The sequence below is a fragment of the Camelus dromedarius genome, chromosome 7, assembly GCF_036321535.1.
Source record: "Camelus dromedarius isolate mCamDro1 chromosome 7, mCamDro1.pat, whole genome shotgun sequence".
Classification (NCBI taxonomy): Eukaryota; Metazoa; Chordata; class Mammalia; order Artiodactyla; family Camelidae; genus Camelus; species Camelus dromedarius.
This window is the reverse complement of record NC_087442.1, coordinates 78,451,983-78,476,189: the sequence shown is the minus strand read 5'-3', so window position 1 is coordinate 78,476,189 and position 24,207 is coordinate 78,451,983. Positions and strand designations below refer to the sequence as shown.

At 41.9% G+C, this 24,207-nt stretch overlaps 1 protein-coding gene across 1 annotated transcript in view; it reads left to right on the top strand.

Moving 5' to 3' along the window:
- LAMB4 (laminin subunit beta 4) overlaps positions 1-24,207 on the top strand; it is an 89,929-nt gene that overhangs the window by 13,677 nt on the left and 52,045 nt on the right. Inside the window, 10 exon segments of the mRNA XM_064487697.1 lie at positions 1,004-1,192; positions 2,157-2,220; positions 2,404-2,618; positions 3,951-4,071; positions 5,413-5,564; positions 5,566-5,602; positions 11,940-12,119; positions 14,605-14,714; positions 16,998-17,077; positions 17,665-17,815. Coding sequence (XP_064343767.1) covers positions 1,004-1,192; positions 2,157-2,220; positions 2,404-2,618; positions 3,951-4,071; positions 5,413-5,564; positions 5,566-5,602; positions 11,940-12,119; positions 14,605-14,714; positions 16,998-17,077; positions 17,665-17,815 — 1,299 coding nt within the window.

The following is a 24,207-nucleotide window of genomic DNA, read 5'->3' as shown; positions in this document are numbered from 1 at the left end:
TGCAGAGAACAGAAAGCTGTCTAAATCCAGGCTGAAGCTTTGTCATCTGGGTTTTTGTTCTTGAGTGAAGAAACACAAGAAACCCCACTCCTCACTAACTAATAATTTATATGGTTAACCAAAAAAAAAAAAAAAAGAAACCAAACCAAAAAAAACTTGGAAGATAAGCAAAAGGAAACCTCCAAGCACCAGTGTGACAGGGACCATAAGAACTAGAAAGATAATTTAAAGGAATAAAAGGGCAGGAACTGGAAATTATTTAGGCAAATACAGAAAAATTGTGATCAAAAGAGGAAGAAAATTTATAGGATCTTTACTGAGGTTAGATGGCAGAGAAAATCCTATGCTGTAAGGAATTCTTGACTCATGCATCAATATTCTAATTTTGATGTCAGGCCTGGTGCTAGGTTTTGGTAATAAAAAATTAATATAAAATTACAAGTTTTTTAAAAATTAAAAAAAGAAACCAAGTCTGCCTTCAGAGAGCTCGCAATCTAGTCATGGATACAAACATAGATATAAATTTGAAATTATAATGCAAAGTGACAAGTGCAGGAATAGGTGTGGTTAGAAAGCTGGGGAGTTCACTGATGAGGCTAAGTCAGCTGTGGGGAATCAGGGTCAACTACATGCCAGGTTTTGAAGGATGTATAAGAGTTTGCCAGAGGAAGAGCATTCTAGACAAAGAAAACCACATGCCAATTGCTGTGGAGTATCAACCACATTAGCTTTTGAAAAATGTGTATGCTGTCTTTCTTCAATTAATAATTCACACAGCCATAAACAATTTTAAAATGGAGTTTGATTCTGGGACAAAGCATGTTCTCATAATACTTGCCAACTTGCTATGAAGAGATTTCAGTGTATTCGTTATAGAAAAACTTTTTAAAGATACAAATGAAGTTTGAGATCATGGAATTAGAAAATTTAAGTGTTCAGTCTGGAGTGGGTAACAAAATCTACTTTGGTGAAGCCTGACAAGTGTAGCTCACTGTTTTCATAGACTTTTCGGCCTGCTGCCATGTTGGTTGAACGCTCCGCGGACTACAGACACACCTGAGGGGTGCTGAGATATTTTGCCAAAGACTGCGCTTCTTCCTTTCCTGACATCGCATCTGGCTAGGCTCAGCTAGTGGGAGACCTTGTCTGTGACTCCAGATACTCAGATATTGAACCCTCAACTGGTGGTGAGGTAGCGTTTCCTTTTTTGGATTTCTTGGCTATAAATTAAACTTTTTTTTTTTTTTTTGGTTAATGCGGTTAATTTAGATGAAAACAATTGAAGTGGGGTCTACTGGAATAGAACATGAGCTGCTGGGTTTTTTAAGGATGATCTTGTCTACATTGAAATGAGTCCTGAATTCATCTCATGTTCAGATAAATTACAAATACTTCATTAAAAAAAAAAAACAAAAAAAACCCCAAAATGATCTTATCCAAAACACATTCTAATAAAACTGTCTACAGTCGAATAAAGGATTTTAAAAATAAAAAATAGGAATAATAATAATGATAATCCTGTACAAGAGTGCCCTGTTGAAGGAGAGTGAGGGCTGAAACGCAGGCTGGGCGCCGTGGCCGGGGGCTCCGGAAGAAGGTGCGCCTGTTTCGAACCCTTGCAAGGGAGCCGTAGGGGCTGGTGACGTCCCTGGGTTAGTTGTCTCATATCCACGTTTGTAAGCCTCCACCCCGGTGGAATCTGCCGGGAACTTCCTCAGAGCAGAGCTGGTGATGGGCAGGCGGTCAGGGGAGGAGTGGGCTTGGGGGGGTGTTACCTTATCAAGGGGAGTAGGAGGAGCGGTGGCAGGAGGCAGCCCGAGGATCCCCTGCCCAATACGAATTGACGACAACTTGCTGAGCCGTAACCCCGTCCCTCCACCCCACCCAGTCCACGAGCGCTTTCACCAGCGCTGTCACCACTTCCGCCTCCGGGGACCACTTGTGCACAGAGAGCCACAATGACTGTTCAACAGCCTTCATTTTCATTCTTGGTACTTTTGTTCACATGAGAACCGAAATGATAATCTGTGCTCTGCAACTGGCACGAAGCAATGGCTCAAGCTTCTTGTAAGGGCAGGATCTCTTCATTAAGAGCGTATTTAACAAGCATGTTTAGAGGGTAAAATACTCTAAATTTCCCTACTTTGGTTTTACAGGTTGTTTTAAAAGTTTTGGATCCCAGCTTTGAGATAGAAGACCCTTACAGCCCCCACATTCAAGGTATGAATTGCTTTATATTTTTCACACCAATTCCTTTCTGAAAATTTCACGTCAAGAGGATTCCTCGTCGTTGCATTTGCATCCCGTAGGGACGTTAAGGGGGTGCCAGTCAAGGAGGGCGCATTGAATGGATACAACCTAAATGCCCTTGATTCGTTGTTTTCATTATTTTCCTTTCTCTAGACCTCATGACATTAACAAATCTGAGGATAAACGTTACCAAACTCCATACCCTTGGGGATTCGTTGCTGGGAAGGAGGCAAAACAATGCCCTTAATAAATACTGCTATGCTCTGTATGAGCTGGTGGTTCAGGGAAGCTGATTTTGCAACAGCCATGCTAGCGAATGTGGCACAATGCAGAAGGTGTGGGGAGATGTTTTCAACCCTTCCGGAATGGTGAGTTACTAACCCGAAAGAGCAGTCGGCTTTCCTATCTTCCTTTCACCGTCCTGGTGCTGGACATACATCAGACTCTGTGATCCAAGTGCCAGCTTCGTGCTGGGCAGGTATCATTCAACCTGGCCCATCACCCTGTCTGGGAGCCTCCAGTTCCTGGACAGAGGTGCTTGTGGGTTCTGCCAAATAGAGGCGTCATTGCACTAATGAGCAGAATTTATAATTTATGATTTTGAGATAGCCTATCTTGCTCTCTTTTGCTGATTGGTTTTTTAGGGAGTGGAGAGTCGGTGGGGAGGACCCATAGTGTCACGTGCATTGTCTCGCAAACATGTGTTGAAGGTCTGTTGTGTGAGCCTGGGCTCAGTGCCAAGGCATTTGAGTGACACCTGATGCTGTCAAAATGATCACTCCAAGTGACTAATATTCTTACGTTATGAATGACTCTGTCTTAAGTGCAGATCTCTATTCCAGGGACAAGAGTGATGTGGTAGAAGAATTGTATTTTGGGGCAGAGTTGTGGGAGTGTGTCTACAAAAAACTAAATAATTTTAAATTATTGATCGTAACAGAATAGACAGGGCTGGATGTTGAGGCTATTACATCTTCCCCCTCCACTGTCTCTGTGTGTCATTGGAAATGGAACTTCTCCCTTGGAACTGGGACACTGAGGGCATTTTGTGAAAACCTGAGAGAATCACACACCTTTCTCCAGTTTCTTTGTTTTCTAATTCCCTCTTTTTCCTGATGCGTTCCTAAGCCACCTCATACACACACACCCCCACACACATGCACGCATACACACTCACTCCCCCTCCTGGCCCTCATTTACTGAGGGCTGCAACGTGTTCCCTGAATTTAGAATTCAGAAATGCCCCCAAATTTATTGTAAATATTCACTGAGCATCTTTTTTTTAAATTGAAATATGGTTAATTTACAATCTTGTAGTAGTTTCTGGTGTACAGCATAGTGATTCATTTATACATATATATACGTATTCTTTTTCATTACAGGCCATTGAATATAGTTCCCTGTGCTTTACAGTAGGACCTTGTTGTTTCTCTATAATGTACATAATATTTTGTATCTACCAACCCTAAACTCCCAATTTATCCCTCTCTCCCCACTTGAACATCTTAAGTTTTAAAAAAACTTTAAAAGCTAGTTAAGCACATAATAAAAGGTAGTCAAGGCTGGTATGGTAACTACCATAGTGGGAAACTAAAACCCCGAGAGACCCCAGGGCCTGCTGTCATTTTCCATTGAAAGAACCCCAGTTTCATCAAAGACAAGCCTTCTATTGGCGCTGTTTACGTTTATCACACTTGCAGGTCCACAGTTGGTGTGTCTGTCAGCACAATACAGACGTCCCGAACTGTGAGAGGTGCACAGACTTCTTCCAGGATGCTCCTTGGCAGCCAGCTGCAGGCGTCCGGGACAACGCTTGCACAGGTAGGTGGACCTCAGGTCTCAGCATAGGCTGAGTTTCCCTCTCTGAGCTCCTCACATGACCTCTGCTTTTTCTGATTGTGGAGAATGTTTTGTTCGATTTTGTGGGGCTGCAGGCAGCACGGGTGGTGAACCTGTGGGTTCCTGCCCCAACTGTGTGCTTCCTAATATCTCCCATTATTTCTCACTGGAGAATCATTGACTTCTCAAACCCGCACACCAAAAATTACCATTAATTCAAAATACAAGACAATGTGCATGTTGTGTGGCCCCTCTCCAGAGGGACTCAGAGCCATGGAATGGTAATATCAGTGGGGATGGTGCTACTCCAGGAATTGGGTGACCTCTAGGTTTGGTACTGGGGTCACCACTATCTTCCTGAACAATCATACACTCAATGAATGTGATCTTAAACCCCGATGTCAGAGAAAATGAGAAATGAGGTCCAGGATGGAGTTTGACCACCTATTGTATTTTTTATAAAATATTTACACTAATAACTTATGAGGGGTTTTTGTCATGTTTGCTGCCTCCAGATTTTGATGAACTTCCAAACAAACTTGTGATCTAGCTTCTTTTCCCAGACGTGGGAAAAACAGAACTGGAGGGAGTGAGAGGTCATGAGATGAGCTCTTACGGAAAAGCCCCAACTAACCTCGGCCTGAGCTGATGCTGTTTACAGGGGAAAACCCAACGAGACCAACAGCATCGTCGTTACCACGAAGACACACACATCCCTCCAGTGGCTTTCCCTCTGTTGCTCTGGCTGAGCCCCAGAGGAGAGGAAAAGGGCCGACAGCCCCTTTCCAGCGCTTCTGCCCTGGAGAAGGAGAGGCTGGCTGGGCCCTGCGCTGACATCTTATCTGGAGAAAAATCCAGATTTCCAAATCCTAAGTCAGTAAAAGTATTCTTTACTGAACAACAACAAAAATCTTGCAGTCTGGGGTTTCTAGATCACCCAAATGATTTATATTTGTTTGTTTAAAAAAAACAAACCCTAAATATTAAATGTTTTGGGAACACTTTTTTTTTCTTTTGTAGAGGGAGGTAATTAGAATTGTTTATTTATTTAATTATTTATATTTTTAATGGAGGTGCTGGGGATTGAACCCAGGACCTCGTGCATGCTAAGCATGCACTCTACCACTGAGCTATACCCTCCCCCATGGGGACACATTTTGTAGAGAGTATGCCAGCAGAATCAGAATAGGAGAAAGCACCTATTTTAAGCCTTTGTGTATGTGGTGTAAGAAGGCTGAAGAAAGTGGAGGAGGGGAGGTGGGCGATGGTGTGGGGAGCCTGGCTCGCTCATTCCGGGGACCTTTGTGATCTCTTGGCTCTTAGCTTGTCGCTGTAACAGCCACTCTGACCGCTGCCACTTCGACATGACTGCGTACGTGGCGAGCGACGGCCATAGCGGGAATGTATGTGACAACTGCCAGCACAACACAGAGGGCCAGCACTGCGATCACCGCAGACCCTTCTTCTACAGGGACCCCCCTCAAGGCCATCTTGGATCCTTACACGTGCACTGGTGAGTGCCCGGCCTCTGGCCCATCCTTACCACTGAGCACATGCTGATGGAGCTGGTCTCCCTGGGGCCACCAGCCCTCTCTGGGCTTCTCGGCATCTCCAAACTGCCCTTGTGGGGGTGGGGAATTGCAAAGTCACTTCAGTGCTGAGAGCTTTTCTCTCTGAACAAGTTGGGCCAGGTAACCCAGGTCTGTCCTGGTGGTCTTGTCCCTTGGCTGATACTGGTGAATCAGGAAACTGTTTTGCATTCAGCCCAGAGCGGGTGATGGTTCAGAAGATGCTGCCAGCACGGGAAGTGTCAGCTCAGGGAAGTAACTACCTAGAGGAACTTGCTACAGTATTCAGCTGTACAGGATTCAGTTGTGCTAAGACCCATGAGCTAACTATTGCCTTGTTTCATTTTTCTTTTCTTAACCTTTACAAATCTTTCATTTTAGCTTTAATCTCAACTTTTAAAAATGGAATATTTTGTGCATAGACAAAATAATAGAGAACAATGCAATAAACACCTTTATACCCACCACTAGCTTTGTCGAAATATGCTCTCTCACCATTTCACCTGCAGAATGTTAATAGAACGCCGCAGGCACTGTGGGTGTGGATTCCGGTCCCATTTGTCTGCCCTCCTTCCTAGAAATGAATTCGCATTACCATGCTTGTCTTTGCACTTTCATGCATTTCTATCGTCAATGTGTCGGCGTGTTTTCAAACTTTAGATCAGTGAGTATTTCGTTGAGCACTATATTTTTGAGATTTGTTTGTATCAACCTGCCCTTCATTCTACCATTTCAATTTCTTTATAGAATTCTTCTTTCCTATAAATATAGCAAAATCTATTTGTCCACTTTTCTTTTGATGTTCAATCACATTCTTGTACGTGTGGCCTTGTGGTCATGCACAGAGACTGTCCCGAAGAGTCCTGCGTAAGCATGGAATTTCTGGGCCGTAGACTGTGAACTTCTCCAAACTGATCATATGGTACTGAGTTGTTCCCTAGTTGGGGGTACCAGTTAACAGCCACAATGACAGGGCATGAGGGTTCCTGTTGCTCTCTTTCCTGGCCAACGCTGGGTTTTGTCACACTTTAACTTTTGGCAATCTTGGTTTTGTCACACTTTATTTTCACTAATGAAGTCGAATCTCCTCATTACTTTAATTTGAATTTTCCTGCAGGAATGAGATGAGAATGAGGCAAGAAAAACACAGAGGCTCCCAAATTTAATGAAGTTCTTGCTCTCAGTCATGTCAGTACAGGCCTGAAAACTGCCACCTGCACTAACCTGACAGCAGCTCCTTAAATTGTGTACCCCTGGCACCTGGCTTGCCACATGCTACTCCCAGCACAGAAAAATCCTCCAGCCTAATTTCAAATGCCCAGTGCCAGTTACTGTGTCTGAGATCTCACTCTACTTGTAAACTAACAAGTTATCTTGAGATTGTTTCATGGATACTAGCAGAAGACAGGAAACTCCTGGGTCAAAGACAAAGGACTTCGTTACTCACGTCACAGTAAACAACAAGATGTTTGTATTTGTGTGAGTTCCCAGGGTCCCAAGTCCCATGAGGCAGCTCAGAGGCTACCAGGTGGATCCCACACACCTAATGAGCTTAGGTCACAGCCAAGGAACACTGAGTTTGGAGAATTCATTGCTTTTATAGCAAGTGGAAGCAAGTCTGTTTTTTCCCGGGGGAAGATGTTACCTTTTCCCTCAAGGTGGCTTTTACTACAAAACCTTGAGAAACAGCCCAAGAAAAGGGCAGTCAGGGGCCTGCATTGTTAGTACACTCAGCAAAAATGTCCAGATGCCCAGGACCCATGAAAGACTGCCCCTCCCCATATACAGAAATCCTGCTTCTTAGGGTATATTGTCAGTATCATGTTATATTGGTGGTGGGAGAAACTTGCTATGAAACTACAATTTCAAACTTTATGATCATAATACATAAAATGAAATCTTATACAAAAGTAAATCAGTAGCCACCTGAATACATGCAGTGTCCTAGATTTCAAACTTTAAATGATCACAATGTGGAAAAAGAGTAAATGAAGTGTTTTTGCTCACATTATTCAGAAGGTAGCTGATTGTATAAAAGTTTACATTACATGACATGTTTAAAATTAACACAAAGAACTAGATCCTCAGAAAATATATTTCTTTAAATCTGTGTCCCAGGTGACCTACATTTTTTTTTACCAGAATCCATAATCTCACACATACACACATGCGCACACAGAACTTTTATTAATGTTAATTAAGCTCTGTGTTTGTATTATGTCAACTGCCACAGTTTTACTACTTTTTTTCCAATTTGGATTCCTTGTATTTCTTCTCTGTGTTTGTAAAAGAAGGTGAAATTGCCTTCTTAGATGGAATCAGGGAAATACAGTATTTTGAAACAGATAATCTAGGGATCTGGAAGGAGATGGGAAATAACTAAACCAAATATTTCAAATACATCAACCAGGGTCTTGTTCCTTAAGAACCACTTAGTATTAACTTGGTGGTGCTTTTGAAGGAAAACAAGGAAAGGAAGCTAGTTCCCTGATAAAAAGTTAAGAAGCTATTCTTTGTAAATAAGGAATTTTTTGAGGAAAGGCAGATGGGGAGCTTGTAAAAACAACCATTATGAGACACCACAATTTCTCCCAGTTCACTTAAACACATGTTTATGTGTGTGCAAACATGTGTATACAAATGACGTGTATGAAGACTGACTAGCATCCTCATATAAATTTTCTCTGAATTATCCTTGTTTGATCCTAAATATTTACATAATCAGATTCCAGGCCTAAGAGTTGGCTAACTTTAAGTCTTCTATGAGTAAAACACAGTCCAATGTGATACAGAAGAAGCAAAGATTTCGTAGGCTCCACCACTGATCATAGAAGGTGGCTGGATTTAAGTTGTGTGATGCCAAGAGATTTTATTGGATTTCTACCCTAAAGGCCATGACATAGGGTTATGTCAAAGTAAAGTTACTATCCACTCAGCCAGATCTTTTCCCCAAAGGATATTTCTGTGTATAATTAAATTAGACTCTAGAACTCCCAAATAAAGCTGAGCCTTTTCCTTCTGGCTGCTTCTAAAATGAACCCACTTTGTTCCTTCCTAGAAGCAACTGGCTTTAATTAGAAGAAAAATGGTGGTTTTTCCAAACTAAACAGAACTCAGTGCTGGTTTTCCATAGTAAGATTTTATCACTAGTCACAATCCAATAACAAACAATTGAATATCAAAAGATTCTGTCAGACAACCAAGTGTTTGCTTCAGTGATTCCAAATTATTTGGTTTGACTGGATTTTTTCCACCAAGCTCACTAACCTAAATGGTTGTTATGTACACATTGTGTTAGACTTGAGGGGTTTGACTTTATTAATCCAAAGCAAACATGTATAAAAATCTGAACATAATTGTTTCTTAGAATCAGCATTTTTTAAAAAATCTTTATAGCTTTCCTTAAAAGTGGAGTCCCTTGGAAACACAGCACCACAAAGATACAAGAGATCTTGATGGTCACCCAATGTCTACCTTGTCCTCTATGCCAAGGCCACAGCAAGAGCTGTGCCAGCCCCTGCCTGGACACCTCCAACGATGAGGGGGGGGTCACTGCTCTACTGGGCAGCCCTCACTGTTAGAGATTTCTTCCTTATACTCAGTCCAGCTCTACCTTTTGTAACTTCTACCCTCTGGAATTATTCATACCATCAGCATCCTTTTTCAGATGCCATTCCTTCTTTTGATTGTTCTTGTTTCTACTGGAGGAAAAAAAAAAAAAGGTGGAGGAAGTTGTTACTTTTGTTGCTCCTTTGCTAGAGACAGCTGTTTATCTCATTTTCCAGAATCTCTTCATCTAAGCTTTTGCCCTACCAGTACAGATTTCCATAAATAAGATAAAGATTTGAACACTTATTGCTGTCCCCTCTTTTTCTTTTCTGTAGGTTCTCCCTCCAGGAAGAACCAAAGAATGATAGCACTTACCCTTGGAACATGTTTTTCTGTGATGGAGGAGGACAGATTTACTTTCTTAACCATGTTTCAGAGATTTGGTAGACATTTTACGTGATTTTTTTTCTCTTTGTCACGTCCTTTGATGCCTTTACAGTGTATGAAATCAAATAGATATGATACATATTTGAACATACATTTTATTACAGCACCGCCCTCTTATATACCTCTTGGCCTTATTTTCACCTTTAGAGTCATTTCAAATCTTTTTTTAAATTGAGGTGAAATTCACGTAATATAAAATTAACTAATTAAAAGTGAACAACAATTCTCTGGGACAGTGTTTTGCAACCACCACCCCTACTTAGTCTGCAACATTTTCATCACCCCCAAAATAACCTAATTTTTAAACTGATATGTACTTGACATGTGACATTATATTAGCTTCAGGTATACAACATGAGTCTGTATTTGTATATATTGCAAAATGCTCACTGCAAAATCTAGTTGTATCCGTCACCACGCAAAGTTAGTTTCTTTCCTCTGTGTAAGAGCTTTTAAGATCTACTGTCTTTGCAACTTTCAAATATTCAGTACAGTTTTATTAACTGTAGTCACCACACTGATGCTATCTATTACACCCATGACTGACTTACTTTATAACCAGAAGTTTGTACCTTTTGACCTCTCTTCAGCCATTTCGCCTACTCCCCAACTCCCATCTCTGGAAACCACCAATCTGTTCTCTATATCTATGAGTTTGGTTTAGGGTTGGGTTGTTTTTTTTTGTTTGTTTTTTTAGATTCTACGTATAAGTGAGATCATATGGTATTTGTCTTCCTCTGTCTAATTTATTTCACTTAGCATAATGCCCTCAAGGTCCATCTATGTTGCAAAAGGTAAAATTTTATTCTTCTTATGGCTGAATAATATTCTGTTGTATATATACCACATTTTTTAATCTATCAATGGACACTTAGGTTGTTTCTATGCCTTGGCTATTGTAAATGATTCTGCAGTCAACATGGGGTGCAAATATCTTTTTGAGTTAGTACTTTTGCTTCCTTCTGATAAATACCCAAGAGTGAAATTGCTGGATCATATGGTGGTTCTATTTTTAATTTTTGGAGAAACCTCCATACTGTTTTTCATACTGGCTGCACCAATTTACATTCCCACCAACAGTGTAAAAGCATTCCCTTTTCTCCTTATTGTGGACAATACGTGTTATTTCTTACCTTTTTGATAATAGCCATTCTAGCAGGTGTGAGGTCGTAGCTAGCAGGCGTGTGGTTTTGATTAGCATTTCTCTGATGATTAGTGATATTGAGCATCTTTTCATGTACCTGTTGGCCATCTGTATGTCTTTTTTATATTGTCTTTGGAAAAATACCTATTTAGCTTCTCTGCTCATTTTTCAATCAGATTGGGGTTTTTTTTTTTTTGTCATTGAATTGTATTGAGCTCTTTATATATTTTGGATATTAGCCTCTTTCCAGATATATGATTTGCAAATATTTTCTCCCATTCAGTAGGTTGCCTTTTCCTTTTGTTGATGGTTTCCTTTGTTGTACAGCAGGTTTTTAGTTTGATGTAGTCCCACTTGTTTATTTTTGCTTTTTTGCCTTACTTTTAGTTTCATATCCAAAAAAATCATTGCCAAGACCAATATCAAGTTTACTGCTTATGTTTTCTTCTAACGGCTTTTTGGTTTCAGGTCTTAATCTATTTTGATTTAAGTTTTGTGTATGGTGTAAAATGGGGTCCAGTTACATTCTTTTGTATGTGGCTGTCCAGTTTTCCCAACACCATTTATTGAAGACACTGTCCTTTTCCCATTGTATATTCTTGGTTTCTTTGTTATAAATTAATTGACTATATGTGCATGGGTTTAATCTCTGGATTTTCTGTTCTGTTCTGTTGAGTTATGTATTTGTTTTTATGCCAGTACCATACTCTTTTGATTACTATAGCCTTGTAATATAGTTTGGAATCAGAAAGCATGATGGCTCCAGCTTTGTTCTTCTTTCTTAAGATGGCTTTGACTGTTGAGAGTTGCTTGTGGTCCACATAAATTTTAGGATTATTTGTTCCATTTCATCAGTCCATTTTTAACATCCAGTGTTCATAATAGCAGACTTTCTCTGGTCCTTTTCCTTTAGAATCACTTTAAAGCCTTTAAATATATGTCTAAAATTTTTCAACATTTTCCAGGTCCAGAGATCTGGGAGACATTTCTGAGCAGTCCTTGCTCACTGGTGTAATTATTTCAACATATTTAATGATTTACACAAACTAAAATAATTACAGTGTAGGTAAAATGCTATACTTGCAACTTCAGTGTTCCCACAACTTGCAACTAACTAAGATAATGCGTGTGTGTATCCCCAGCTTGTGAATGTGACCCCAATGGGACCATATCGGGTGGCATTTGTGTGAGCCACTCAGATCCAGACTTGGAGTCTGTGGCTGGCCAGTGCCTGTGTAAGGAGAACGTGGAAGGAGCCAAGTGTGACCGGTGTAAGCCCAACCACTATGGACTGAGCGCCACTGACCCCCTGGGCTGTCAGCGTAAGTCAACAGCAATTGGGCCTCCAACCTGGGTACGTTTTAAAGCTTGGAGATGCCTCTCTCAGCTCTAAAATTCGGTCATTGTAAATACCTGAGTGCTACAAGCCTGTGGGTTTTTTATTTTGCTTTGTTTTGTTCTTTTTAGTGATACAAAACCACCTGCAAATTTTAGTAAGTTAGTGGAGAACTTTTTTAGATGGTTTGATGAGTTTATCATAAAGAACCAGCAGGGGGCGCTCACATTTTCGCTGCTGGAGCAAACGGGAAAATATCAGGAAATGTTATGCCAAGTTATGAAACCCCTAGGAAAACGTTCTCCACTAGGACTATCCCATACAAATTTGTGAAATTACATTATGCATTTTTGCATAGATTGATGACTTCTTAGGCAGTTTTCAAGTGGAGGATTTCTTTTCTTTTTATTTTTTAAAATTATTTTTCCCCTTCCTTCCCACACCCCTCTTAGTATTGTCTTCTGTTCTCTGAGAAAGAGAAGGGAAAAAAGAAGCAAGGAGGGGTCATGGGGAAATAGAAATAAGCTCAGAGTTTTCTGGGGCCAAATGGGAAGCCCCTTGGCTCTGGGATCACAGAAATACAGAACTGCCTGGGGTCTCACAGAGCTGACAATTCCTCAGAGAATCTGGGTTAATTATTTCCCTTTGGTCACAGTATCATGCTCTATGTTTTTGCCCATATACGGAACTGTGGATTATTTGCATGTTTAGAAAGCGATGTGATGAATCAGCCTGTAATAAAATGCTCTTCTTTCTGGATTTGATGGCAAAATTGAGTTTCAGGATAATGAATTTATATAGCCAAGCCAATTTCCCATTATACCTTTGAGCCCTCCAGGCATTTCCTGGGGTTCAATGACTAACTTTATGCCCTCCAAGAATGGGCCAAACATTGGGTTTTGTTTTCTTTTCTTTTTTCCTTTGTAAGAATGTTAATTACATGTAATTCACATGCCATACACTTCACTTGTTAAAGTGTACAATGCAGTGATTTTTAGTATATTCAGAGTGTGTAACCATCACTACAGTCAACTTTAGAACACTTTTAGTACCTTAGAAAGAAACCACATACCCTACTTCTGGCTATATACCCAAAAGATTGAAAGTAGCATCTTGAAGAGATAGTTGTACACCCATGTTAACAGAAGCATTATTCATAGCAGTCACAAGGTGGAAGCAACCCAAGTATCCATCAATGGATGAATAAATAAAATGTGTCATATACACAAAATGGAATATCATTCAGCAAGAAAAAGGAAGGGAATCCTAACACATGCTACAACAAGGATGAGCCTTGAAAACATTATGCCAAGTGAAATAAGCCAGACACAAAAGAACAAATATTACATGATTCCACTTATAGGAAGTGTCTAGAATAGTCAAATCCAGAGAAACAAAGCACAGAATGCTGGTTGCCAAGGGCTGGGGGAGGGAGGAGGAATAGGGAGAGATGCTATTTAATGGGAACAGAGTTTCAGTTTTGCAAGATGAAAAGAGTTCTGGAGATTGGCTGCACAACAGTGTGAGTGTACTTGACAGTACTGAACTGTAAATTTGAAAATGAAGATGGGAAATTTTAGATTGTATGTAGTTTACCATAAAAAAAGAAAAGGAGACCCCATACTCTTGGGCCTCCACCTCTCTTTCCCCCCAGCCCTAGGCAAGCACTAATCTACTTTCTGTTTCTACATGTTTGCCTGTTGGGAACATTTCAGACAAGTGGGATCATAATCATACGTGGTCTTTCGTATCTAGCTTCTTTCACTTAGCATCATGTTTTCAAGGTTCATCCATGTCGCAGCGGGTATCAGTACTTCATTTCTTTTTTCTGCTGAATGATATTCCATTGTATGATATACCGCAATTTATTTATCCACTTGACAGTTGACGGACATTTGGGCTGTTTCCATGAACATTGTTCTTTGCCTTCAGGGGGGTAGCAGGGGAAATATGTATCTCACTCTACACAGTTTCCTAGCCTTCACAACATAAGCAGGACTTGGAAATGCCTGTGGGTAGAAGAGAAAGAGGAGGGAGAGAATGAAAAAAAAATAATAACATGGCACTAGAGAAAAAGAGGAGAGATAGGGAAATGACAGCTGCATCTGCCAGAGAGGGAGCCTTCGCTAATGGCAGTGGCACAAACTCCTGCCCCTGGTCACCTGACCCAGCCAACATCACTCAGGAGACCTGTGCTGGGCTCTCTAGCATGCATGACTTCCTCCACTCATGTCTCCTCCTAATTGCCAGCCAGTAGGACCACATGAGGGCTCTGGAAGTGTCTGGCACTGGATGTCCTGTGCGGCGTTGAATGCAGTGCAGTAATGGTGCAGCCAGGCAGACAATAAACTTGGCAGAGCCGGCTGCTCTGTGTTCTTGTGGCCACGTGTTTTGCTCAGTGTGAGCTATTAAGGACATTTACCAGAGTGGGGAAATCAAGATGAGAATAATTGCGTATGCTGTGCTTTCAGCCTGCAACGGTAACCCCCTCGGGAGTCTGCCAGTCTTGACCTGTGATGCGGATACAGGCCAGTGCTTGAGTCGGTCGTTTGCTGCAGGACCACGCTGTGAAGAATGCCCTGTATGTATCGTCCTCTGATTTCCCCTTTATGAGGTGATACAAATTTCTACAGCCATTGCCTAGAAGAGACTTAGTCTTGTGGATTGCTTTCCCTGCTATTGTGTTTCAGTACCCTTGTAATAAAAGTATTTACACTACAGAAATCAGCCAGCACTGGAAATCAGCCCCCCACCTTCCTGCAGAGAACTAGTTGTTAAACATTTACCAGCACAGCAGCGTTTACCAGATGAGACTGAACCAACCCAGGCACTGATGTCAATCATTTTAGCCACTGTTCTCCTAGAAGTGCCAAGCAGTAGCATGTAAGAACATTGATCTGCCCCCTTGGTTAGCACCAGATCAGAGGGCCTTTTCTTCTGTTTCTTATACGTAGTCTCTTTGCCTAAGAATATTTTAAATGAGCTTATCAAAAATAAATAATTAAATATTTTTTAAAACCCATAGGTTTAAATGTACTGTAGGTTCCCGTGGGAAATAAACTCTTGGATTTTTCACAGACTCCACTGCACATATGAGCATAAATGTCTAAAATTAGCAAAATCAGCCATTTTTCACTCCATGAGAAACATGTCACGCATTTAGGGAGTTAAAAACCCAGCTCTTTTCTTTGTCCTCCAACCTTGGCAGCCCACCATGACATTTTAGAAAGGAATAACAAAAACTTAACCTAATAAAAGAACGGTGACCTTGATGTGTCTGAAGAAATGGAGCTGATAAATAAGAAACACATGTCTGTTACGACATAGCTTTGTGCTAATATTGTAAGTCCTTTTACTGAAAACATGTGGATGGGGCAGAGGAAGTGGGGAAAGAAAGCAAGGAGAGAAATATGAAGAAGGACCTCTAGGTAAGATGACTGTGTGTGGGCAATGCAAAAAAAGCGTGCAGAGCTGGTAAATAGATCAATGGAGACACCGCATCTGATCATTCCAGACTAACCTTAGACTCGGGCTGACTTCATTGGCAGATTAACTGCCACTCTGTAATTAACTCAGTTGTGTTTGCAAAAGGAAAATAACTGAGTTGGGGGACTTGTCCATCACAGCTGAGCCCAGGCATCTGCCCAGTGCCCCACATTCACATCTGTCAGTGGTATCTTGGATGGTGTGCAGGGTGAGGGGGGTGGGGAAGGGGAACATGACAGCATACGCTGCCTCGAGGGGGTTTTTGCAACCCCATCCTGAGTGAATTTCACATTGTGTTTGCTTAAACTGAAGTTTGGTTTGGGGAAAGATATCAAAATTCCTTTGCTGCATTTTGTAACAAATTATGCCAACTTTTTTAATGTTTAAAATAAATCTTTTCGAGTAAAATTGGGCATAAAATTTTACCAAGATACCAACAAAAAATATGTGTGGATACCGCAACCCATTTCAAACGAGAGTTCCTTACCTACTAGGACCTTAATTTTATCTGTGCTTGTTAAATTGAGGTTTGAAGGGGAAGTATTTTTCTGAGTATTTTAGAGTAAATGTTATCAGACTTAAGAAGTAGTTGTTTGTCTTTCACCAGCTGTTTATGTTGAATAAAGGTCATGATGTTGCAATGATGAAAAAAGTCTTGAAGAGCAGAGTTGAGTCTATCACGTAGTGAGACTTTGTTATGCCAAAATAATTATTTATAAACAAGTGATTCTAGAGGGGGGGCCAGAATATAGCTCAAGCAGTAGAGTGCATGCTTAACATGCATGAGGTCTTGGGTTCAATCCCCACTACCTCCTCTACAAATAAATAAATAGCCTAATTATTTCCCCACCCCCCCAAAAAAAAAACTTTAAAAAATATATAAACAAGTGATTCTACTAAACTGTAATATTCATATATGATCTCAAATTCAGCCAGCGTGATTTTTTTTTAACCTCCAAATATTGCAGTAGTATGTACGTAAAAATCCCTAGGGATTTTGTGGTAAGGTACTCTGTTGGTTTTATAAAAGTCAGAAGTAGGCTAGTTGAAGAATTTCTCCATAGTGGCCTTAGACAAGCCAGCTTGAGGCTAAAATTGGTGCTGTCAGAGGAACTGTGAGGTTTCCATTGCATCTCCATTGAAACCAATAGATAAACAACCCCCACTTTTGTTCTCTTCATTTCAAGTCTTGGGAACGGGAGATACGTGTTTTTAGAAAATCATCACCAATTGCATAGGCAAGTAAGCTACTTGTGAGATTGTTCAGGCCGTGTGGCTGTTTGCTACACGTCAGTTGAAATGTGGTGCTTTTATTACCACACTTCAGAGCAGCAAATGTCTTCCCAAATGGAACCAACTGAGCATTTCCTCTTTGTAGGTCGGATACTGGGGCCTGGAAAGCCACCTGCGTGGATGTTCTCCCCGTGACTGTGATATTGGAGGTGCTCATTGCAACGTGTGAGTCAGTAAAATGAATAACTAAGTTTTGCGGCAATATTCCTCACTCCCATTTCCACAGAAAAGCACATTTTATTCTGACGTGCTTATAGTCATGGGTGAAGGAGTTCATTCCATGACAAGCAAAGGGTGCTGAAAAGCGACGATCTTGAGACATTAACCATCGCCCAATTGATTTCTTTCACTTAAGATATTTCCAAGGGTGAGATAACAGTTCTACTGCCTGGGTAGCCCACGAGTGGCAGGAAAGATGCCTGAAAACGTGTGACTGGACCTGCCTAAAGTACCAACATTTGTCAGCCTGTAAAGAGAGGCTGCAGTCTCCTCTCCCCAATTTTCAGAGCAGAATCAGAGCGCCTCTGGGGAGAGAAGTGGCGGCCAGGGTTTCATGGATCTGGATTTGCTTTTCAAGAGAGACCTGGCCATCCCATTGCCTCTCCACATCCTCCCCAGGACAGTTGATTGATGGATTCAAATAATGGGTTCAAACCCAGGGGGCGTTTAGCCTAGCACCCCCAGGCCCTCATCTTACACTCACCCTACCCCCTCCACATTTTTTTTTATGAGATTGGTTTGTTTTTCCTCAGGTGCTCACCCAAGGATGGGCAGTGTGATTGCCGTCCGCATGTCACAGGCCGCAGGTGCACTGAGCCAGCGCCCGGCTACTTCTTCGTTCCTTTGAATTTCTACCTCTACGAGACAGAGGAAGCCACGCCACTCCAGGGACTGGCGCCTTTGGTTTGTATTTCATTGACTCTCCTTACAGACTTCATTTAATGGAGAGTAGGTAGATACACACAGCAACTCTTGAGATCATGGGTAAGGTAGCCGGAAGAGAATGGCTTTGCTGAAGAGTTGATTCCATCATGGAACTGCAGATTAACTAAAGTCTTGAGGGCAGAATCTGCATTTTGTTTCTCTTTGTATCTTTGAAATGGATTCAGTTGTGATGAAACAGACTTGACTTTTGTTTTTTCAATGCACTCATCAGAGAGGGTGTGTTTATTGAGCATCTCCTTGTCTGTCTCCCTGACGACACTATAAACCATGAGAGGGAAGGGAGGATGTGTATCCCCTCCCTACTGTTGCTCTAGTGCCAAGCACAGTGCCTGGCACGTAGTAGGAACCCACAGGTCTCTGCTAATAAATGAGTGAATGAATGAACGAATAAGGTACTGAACCAAGTGTCAGATGTGCTCCCCGGCCTCTGAAGCTGGTCTCAGATTAACAGTCTTCAGTGTGGGCAGTGACGTTCACAGGAGAGTGTGATTCAGAATGTCATTTGGCACTCTGCTGCAGTTCCTACAAGTCACCAGTCCTGTGGCAGATTTTCCCTAAAAATATTTATCTCAGAGTCTTATGAGAGGCGCAGACCTAGGCATCTGAACCGATTAGAGAAAATACAAGTTATAGACTCCCATAAGAATCTCCTGCTTGACTCCAGCCAGAGGCAGGAATCTGACAAAGGAAGAGGTGTTGTGAGGTGAAAATCTTCGAGGAGAAGGTATGTGAAAGTTGATTCTGCAGACAGGATTTGGATGGAAAACTGGGAACTCATTCCAGGTTCCAGTGACTAAGTCATTTCCTGAGGTCTCTTCCTTATCTGGACACCACTGGTGGGAGGGGTGAAAACACCCCTTCAGAGTCTTGGAACTTGTGCTTTTACTGACTGTGACTGGGGCAGGAAGAGGAGGCTTGCTCTGTCCCGACCTAGGCTCTGATCTGCGGTGGGTGGAGTCAGGATGAAACAGTCCTATGTGTGGACTCCCCTTCATGTTTTTAGTATTGTAGGTTTAAGATGGTAACTGGAAGAGAAAAAAAACAACTTTGGGGAAGGAATATTGGTATTTATATTTAGGCTCTAACTGTTGTGAAATAATAGGAAATTCTGTGTGTATGTGTGTGTGTGTGAGTCTGTCTGTCTGTCTGTATGTATGTATATAGTGATCTTGGCTCCTGGTTCCTGGGACAGAACTCCCCCAACCTGTGTAATTTTCTAAGTGATACAGACTCTAGGAGCATCTTTTGTTCTAATATTTGGTCTTTGACCCTGGCTCCTGACATAGAGCTCCTGAATCCTTTGGGCTTTCCTGGGTGGTAGGAGTGTCATTGGTTCTGATGAGGTGACTCTCAGTGGGCTCCTGGATGGCTTCAGGTTGGGAACCAGTCACCAGAAAGACCAAGCCAAGATTAGAAGCTTGAAACTTCCAGCCCCACCCCCATCCTCCAGGAAGGGGTGAGGCGAGGGGGACTGAGGTGATGATCCATCATACCTGTGTGATGAAGCCTCCATAAAATTCCCCAAACCTCAGGCTTCAGAGAGCTTCCAGGTTGGTGAGCATGTCCATGTGCTGGGAGGGTGGCACACCCCAGCTCCAAGGGGACAGAAGCGCCTGTGTCTGGGACCCTTTTAGTTCTTACCCTATGGACATCTTCATCTGATGGTTTATCTGTATCCTTAATCATGTCCTTTATCATAGAACAAACCAGGAAACATAATAAGTGCTTCTCTGAGTTCTGTGAGCCATTCTAGCAAATCATCGAACCCAAGGTAGGGGTGACAGGAACGCCAGTATATAGCCAGGTACAAGATACTGAGCTCCAGGCTACCAGTGGTGTAGAAAGGGATTAATTAATTAATTAAGTACTTTTACATAGAGAGCTCAGGACGAGGGCAGTGACTTACAATAAGGAGAGTCAGTACGCACATTAGGACTTCGCAGCCATGATGGATCCTTATGAACGGGCTTAACACACGGGTAGAATAATTTAGCCTGAGACTTGAAAATGATGCACATTTCCATTGGTGGGCTAGGTGAGAAGACAGTCCAGCCATAAAAGTTACAAGTAATGGCTGCGAGGAGAAACAACGCAGGCGTATTCACAGGTAGATCAGAAAATTTACGTAGGGAAGAAGTCTTGAAAGAGAAAATTAGATTTGCCTATTAAAGAGGCTAAATTTCCTTCTCTGGGAAATAAGAACTCCTTGGTGCTTTCTGAGCAGAGAAATGACGTGATGAAGACTGTCCTCTGTGTTCTCATAGATGCCATCCAGCAGGAGTGAGGGCTGGGGTGGAGGAGCACAGAGTGCAGTGGTCCAGGCAGGGAGAAGAGGGAGGATGGTGATGGAGACATGAAAGGACATGAATCCAAGACCACATTTTACAAATAATTGTTTTAATACTGAAATTGGAGAGCTAAGAAGAATGGCAGTTAACTTTCTTGGTGGGTCCTCAAAAAGATATCTATATCTCTGTCTGTCTGTCTATCTGTCTATCCAACCATCCATCCATCCATCCATCTATCTATCTCTGTACCTGTCTGTATCTTTCTTGGTCTGTCCGGTCAGCAGCTGAATGCCTATGGAGATAATCTAAAAGAGAAGCCCTCAAAAGTCAGGATTTTAAGGAAACTGGAGTTGCATGAATGCAATTCTGCTATTTTAGTTTGGCTGGTGGAATTTTGCTATCCCAATATAACCTCTCAAGGGAACTTTTAAGGCCAAATTCTATAAATTGTGAGAACTAAAATTGGTCTGAAGAGTCAAAATTACAATATCTAATAAATCTTTGAATCTCTCTCTCATGCCTGTTGTTAGTTTTCTACAATTTCCTTCTAGAGATTTCACATTAAAGCACAGCATTTGTCCTTTTTTCTAAATACCATAAAACCAGTAGAAAAGAAGAACTATTTCCCCAGTTTAGAATTGAACTAGTCTAGCATTCCTTAAAAAGAAAACTCACACGTCGTTTTAAGATCACCAAAAATTTCCCGTTTTCATCGAGAAATAAAAAATTATACACTGGCTTCTTCCTGAGGCTATTAAGTGAGAATCATAATGACCTTTTAAATTATGGTATAATTGGAACTTTTGTTGGTTACTTAAACTATCATATCTTTTCTTTTTAAGATATTAGCAACAGCTTTGCCTACATGTGATGTGTATTTCCAGCAACAAGGAGATTATTTCATAATTGACAAAGGAAATATAATCCTGAAGAGAAACCAGAAGCAAAGCAGACAAGCAGACGAGCGCAGTGAGGTAAACCATTTCTTCGGGGCCATCGTCTGTCATGCCAGATGCAAATAACCAGGGTAATGCACTTAGAACCGTGCCTGGCCGTGTAAGTACTCAGTCCATGTAAGCTCTTACTATCCTCATGAATAGGATGAAGGAAGGGAAAAAGCAAGCTCAAAGTAATTAGAGCCTCTGGAGGAAAACTTCAGTAGCTTTATTTCTCTACAGAAAGAATTTCTAGAATGCAAGATTCTGGACAGTTGGAGAGTCAGGCCCTGTGAATTCATAATTTCTGGTCACTTTAGTCAGGAGAGGTACCATGCAATGGCTGTCCTCCTAGTTGGAGGAAAAAAGGACATGCTGTTGTTCCTGGGGATGGGACGTGACTATGTCCTTGGTCCTGAGATGGATACAGTTGGTCATTGCTGGCATGAGTGCCAGGGTGCTGGCACCTCCTCAGGGCCCTGCCTCTAATGGCTTCAGAAGGCTGGAGGAGACCTGAAGACCTTGTAGCCATCCAGCTATTATTCATTCAAAGTTAGGGCCACTTTAGGCCTGTGTGTTTGTCCGTTTGTTATGCTGGGATCTTTACTGAGCGTCCCTGTGTGCATACGCACAAATAAGCATGTTGGAAAAGCAAAGAAAAAGCAGATATTGGCCATTCTGTTCATAAAGCCAGGACCTGAAACAGATCCTTATACATAAGAGACCTTCTCGAGTGAGTGAAATGATTGAATGAATGACAACGAAAATACCTAGACATAGAGCCTGCCCTTCAGGTTGTGGTGGAGGAAATGAGCCATGTATGCAAACAACGAATGCGTGGCAGGGTGGAGTAAGTGTCGCAAGGAGGGCCACATACAGTGACAGGACTTCACTTACGGAGAAGCCCCCCAGCAGACAGGATCAGAGAAGGCTTCGCGGGTGGTGTTCCTCCTTCTGGCCCCATGTTCACCAAGTCACGGCGGCTTTGCTCTTCTCCTCCTTGTTTCTGTTCCCATGCCGCATGGTTAGGAAGCCCTTTCTGGCTCTGGGCTTCTCAGTCTGATGTCCACAGTGAGCCTCAGAATTTACTGTGCGTATGTATTGCCCAGGGAGTTCATTTAGAAGGCAGATTCTAGGGCCATCCACTTGACATGCTCGATCAGGGAATCCGAGACTAGCCATCTGCATGTCTGCCCCAAGTGATACAGATAGTCCCTAAAAGCACTTTGAGAAACACTGCTCTAAATATCCACAACCTCGTCTCCTTACTCTTGCCTGAAATGACCGCTTCTGTATTATTGAGTTGCAAAATTTCTAGTCATCCCTTAAGACCCAAGTCAGATTTGTCTTCTCTGGCATTCCCTACTCTGACATCTGGACGTAATTAATTGTTTCCATCTCTGGGGTCCCATAGATCAGTAATTTTCAAACTGTAGATCATGCCTATTTGTAAGTAAGTCGTGAAATCAATTGACTGGATCAGCTTAGTGCAACAGAACAATATGAAACCAAGGGCATTTTTTGATGAAACTTTTTCTTCAGTTTTATATAAATCTGTGTGTGTGGTCACACACATACTCTGAGTCACTCTCTTTGGTTGGGTTCCCTAGAAGCAGAGATGACAACAGAGATTTGGGTGCATGTGCTTTACTGAGGGAGCACTCATCAGGAGAAACTGGTAAGGGAGGAGAGTAGTAGGCTGAGGAGGGGGAAGTGAGCAAGGATGGAATTTAGGGTAAAGTCAAGCCTTGCCTAACCCCCTAGGGAAGCTCTAAAGCATAAATCACACTGGAGTTTCTTCCATTGAGGCCCCAGGGGTGGCCTGTTTTATTCTCATATTAGCCAGTCATGGCTGTGAGCTGCCAGAGCAGGTGCAGGTCCCCTCCCAGATGAGGTGGCTCCCATATGCCAAGGGCAATTCTCCAGAGAATAGAGCAGCCACCAGTGAGACATAACAGCCAACAATCAGAGGAACTGGTGGCTAGATAGAGTGGCCCCAAAAAGGGGATCTGGCAGCACACTAACAGCTCAACTACAGTCCACCCCTGGCGTTCGTCAGACCCGCGTGCAGGGCTAGAATAAACAGAAAATAAAAATGCAGGGCCCCTTGTTCAAAAATTAGGAAAAGGGCCATTACAAATAGTAAAATATACAGCTTTTTACTTTTTCCCACAGTTTCTGTCTCCATTTGTAAAAATGTTTTTTATGTGCTGTTTAATGTCGTTCTAAGTAAATACATACTAAAAATTTAAACTATTAACAATAATTAGTCTGTTCATCTTTAGAGCATGCAATGCCAGTTTTAACTGCAAATATAAGAGCACTTAATTCATACATGTAATCACCAAAATTATACACTTTATATTTTGTAGTCATATATGAATATACATTTTGCTCCTCCCAGAACAATGGGAATGCTATACAAAACTAACTCAACTGTTTTTTTTTCTGTCACATCTTATTACATGTTCTACCAATACTCTCTACCTTCAGCTTTCTAATAGGTAAGGAAGGACTGAAAGGCAAAGAAATTCTGAGTTGCCCTATCTTCTTTCCTTCTCAGCATCATTTTGAGTGTAAGTAGATGGCTAACTCAGGGAAGTAACATGAATAGTGTGTTTCTTAGAATGCCTTTGCCTTCTTTCTGTTCTGGTTGGAACAGAAAGCTTGGCTTCTGGGAGCTGTCAGCACCCCTGTTTTCTCAGTCATAGAAGTGATGTATCTTTTAGGGGCCCCATTCCACTGCCGTCTCAGGTCAGCATCTTCTGGCTGGCATGGCTGATGTAGGAGCAGTGGATCCCAGAGTCACACGACCACTGCTACACTTCTTCTGCTGCAAAGTTGATCCTTTGGGCTGGGGAAATGTCATGTTTTTCCACTTTGGGGAATCAGACACTGTGTGAGCCATCAGAGGGTGGTGCTGATCAAGACCATGAAGTGTCTGATTCTCACTGTAGGAGTCCACATAACATCACCTTCGACCAAGGGATCCACCTCACTACCCTCAATATAGGGGATCGCTGTGATATTTTGTGGAACATGTGGATGGTACAGATTCTTTTGGGCTATACTGTTAGAGAAGGAGAATAACAGCCTCGGGGCAAGACTAAATATGCATTGCTCAGCA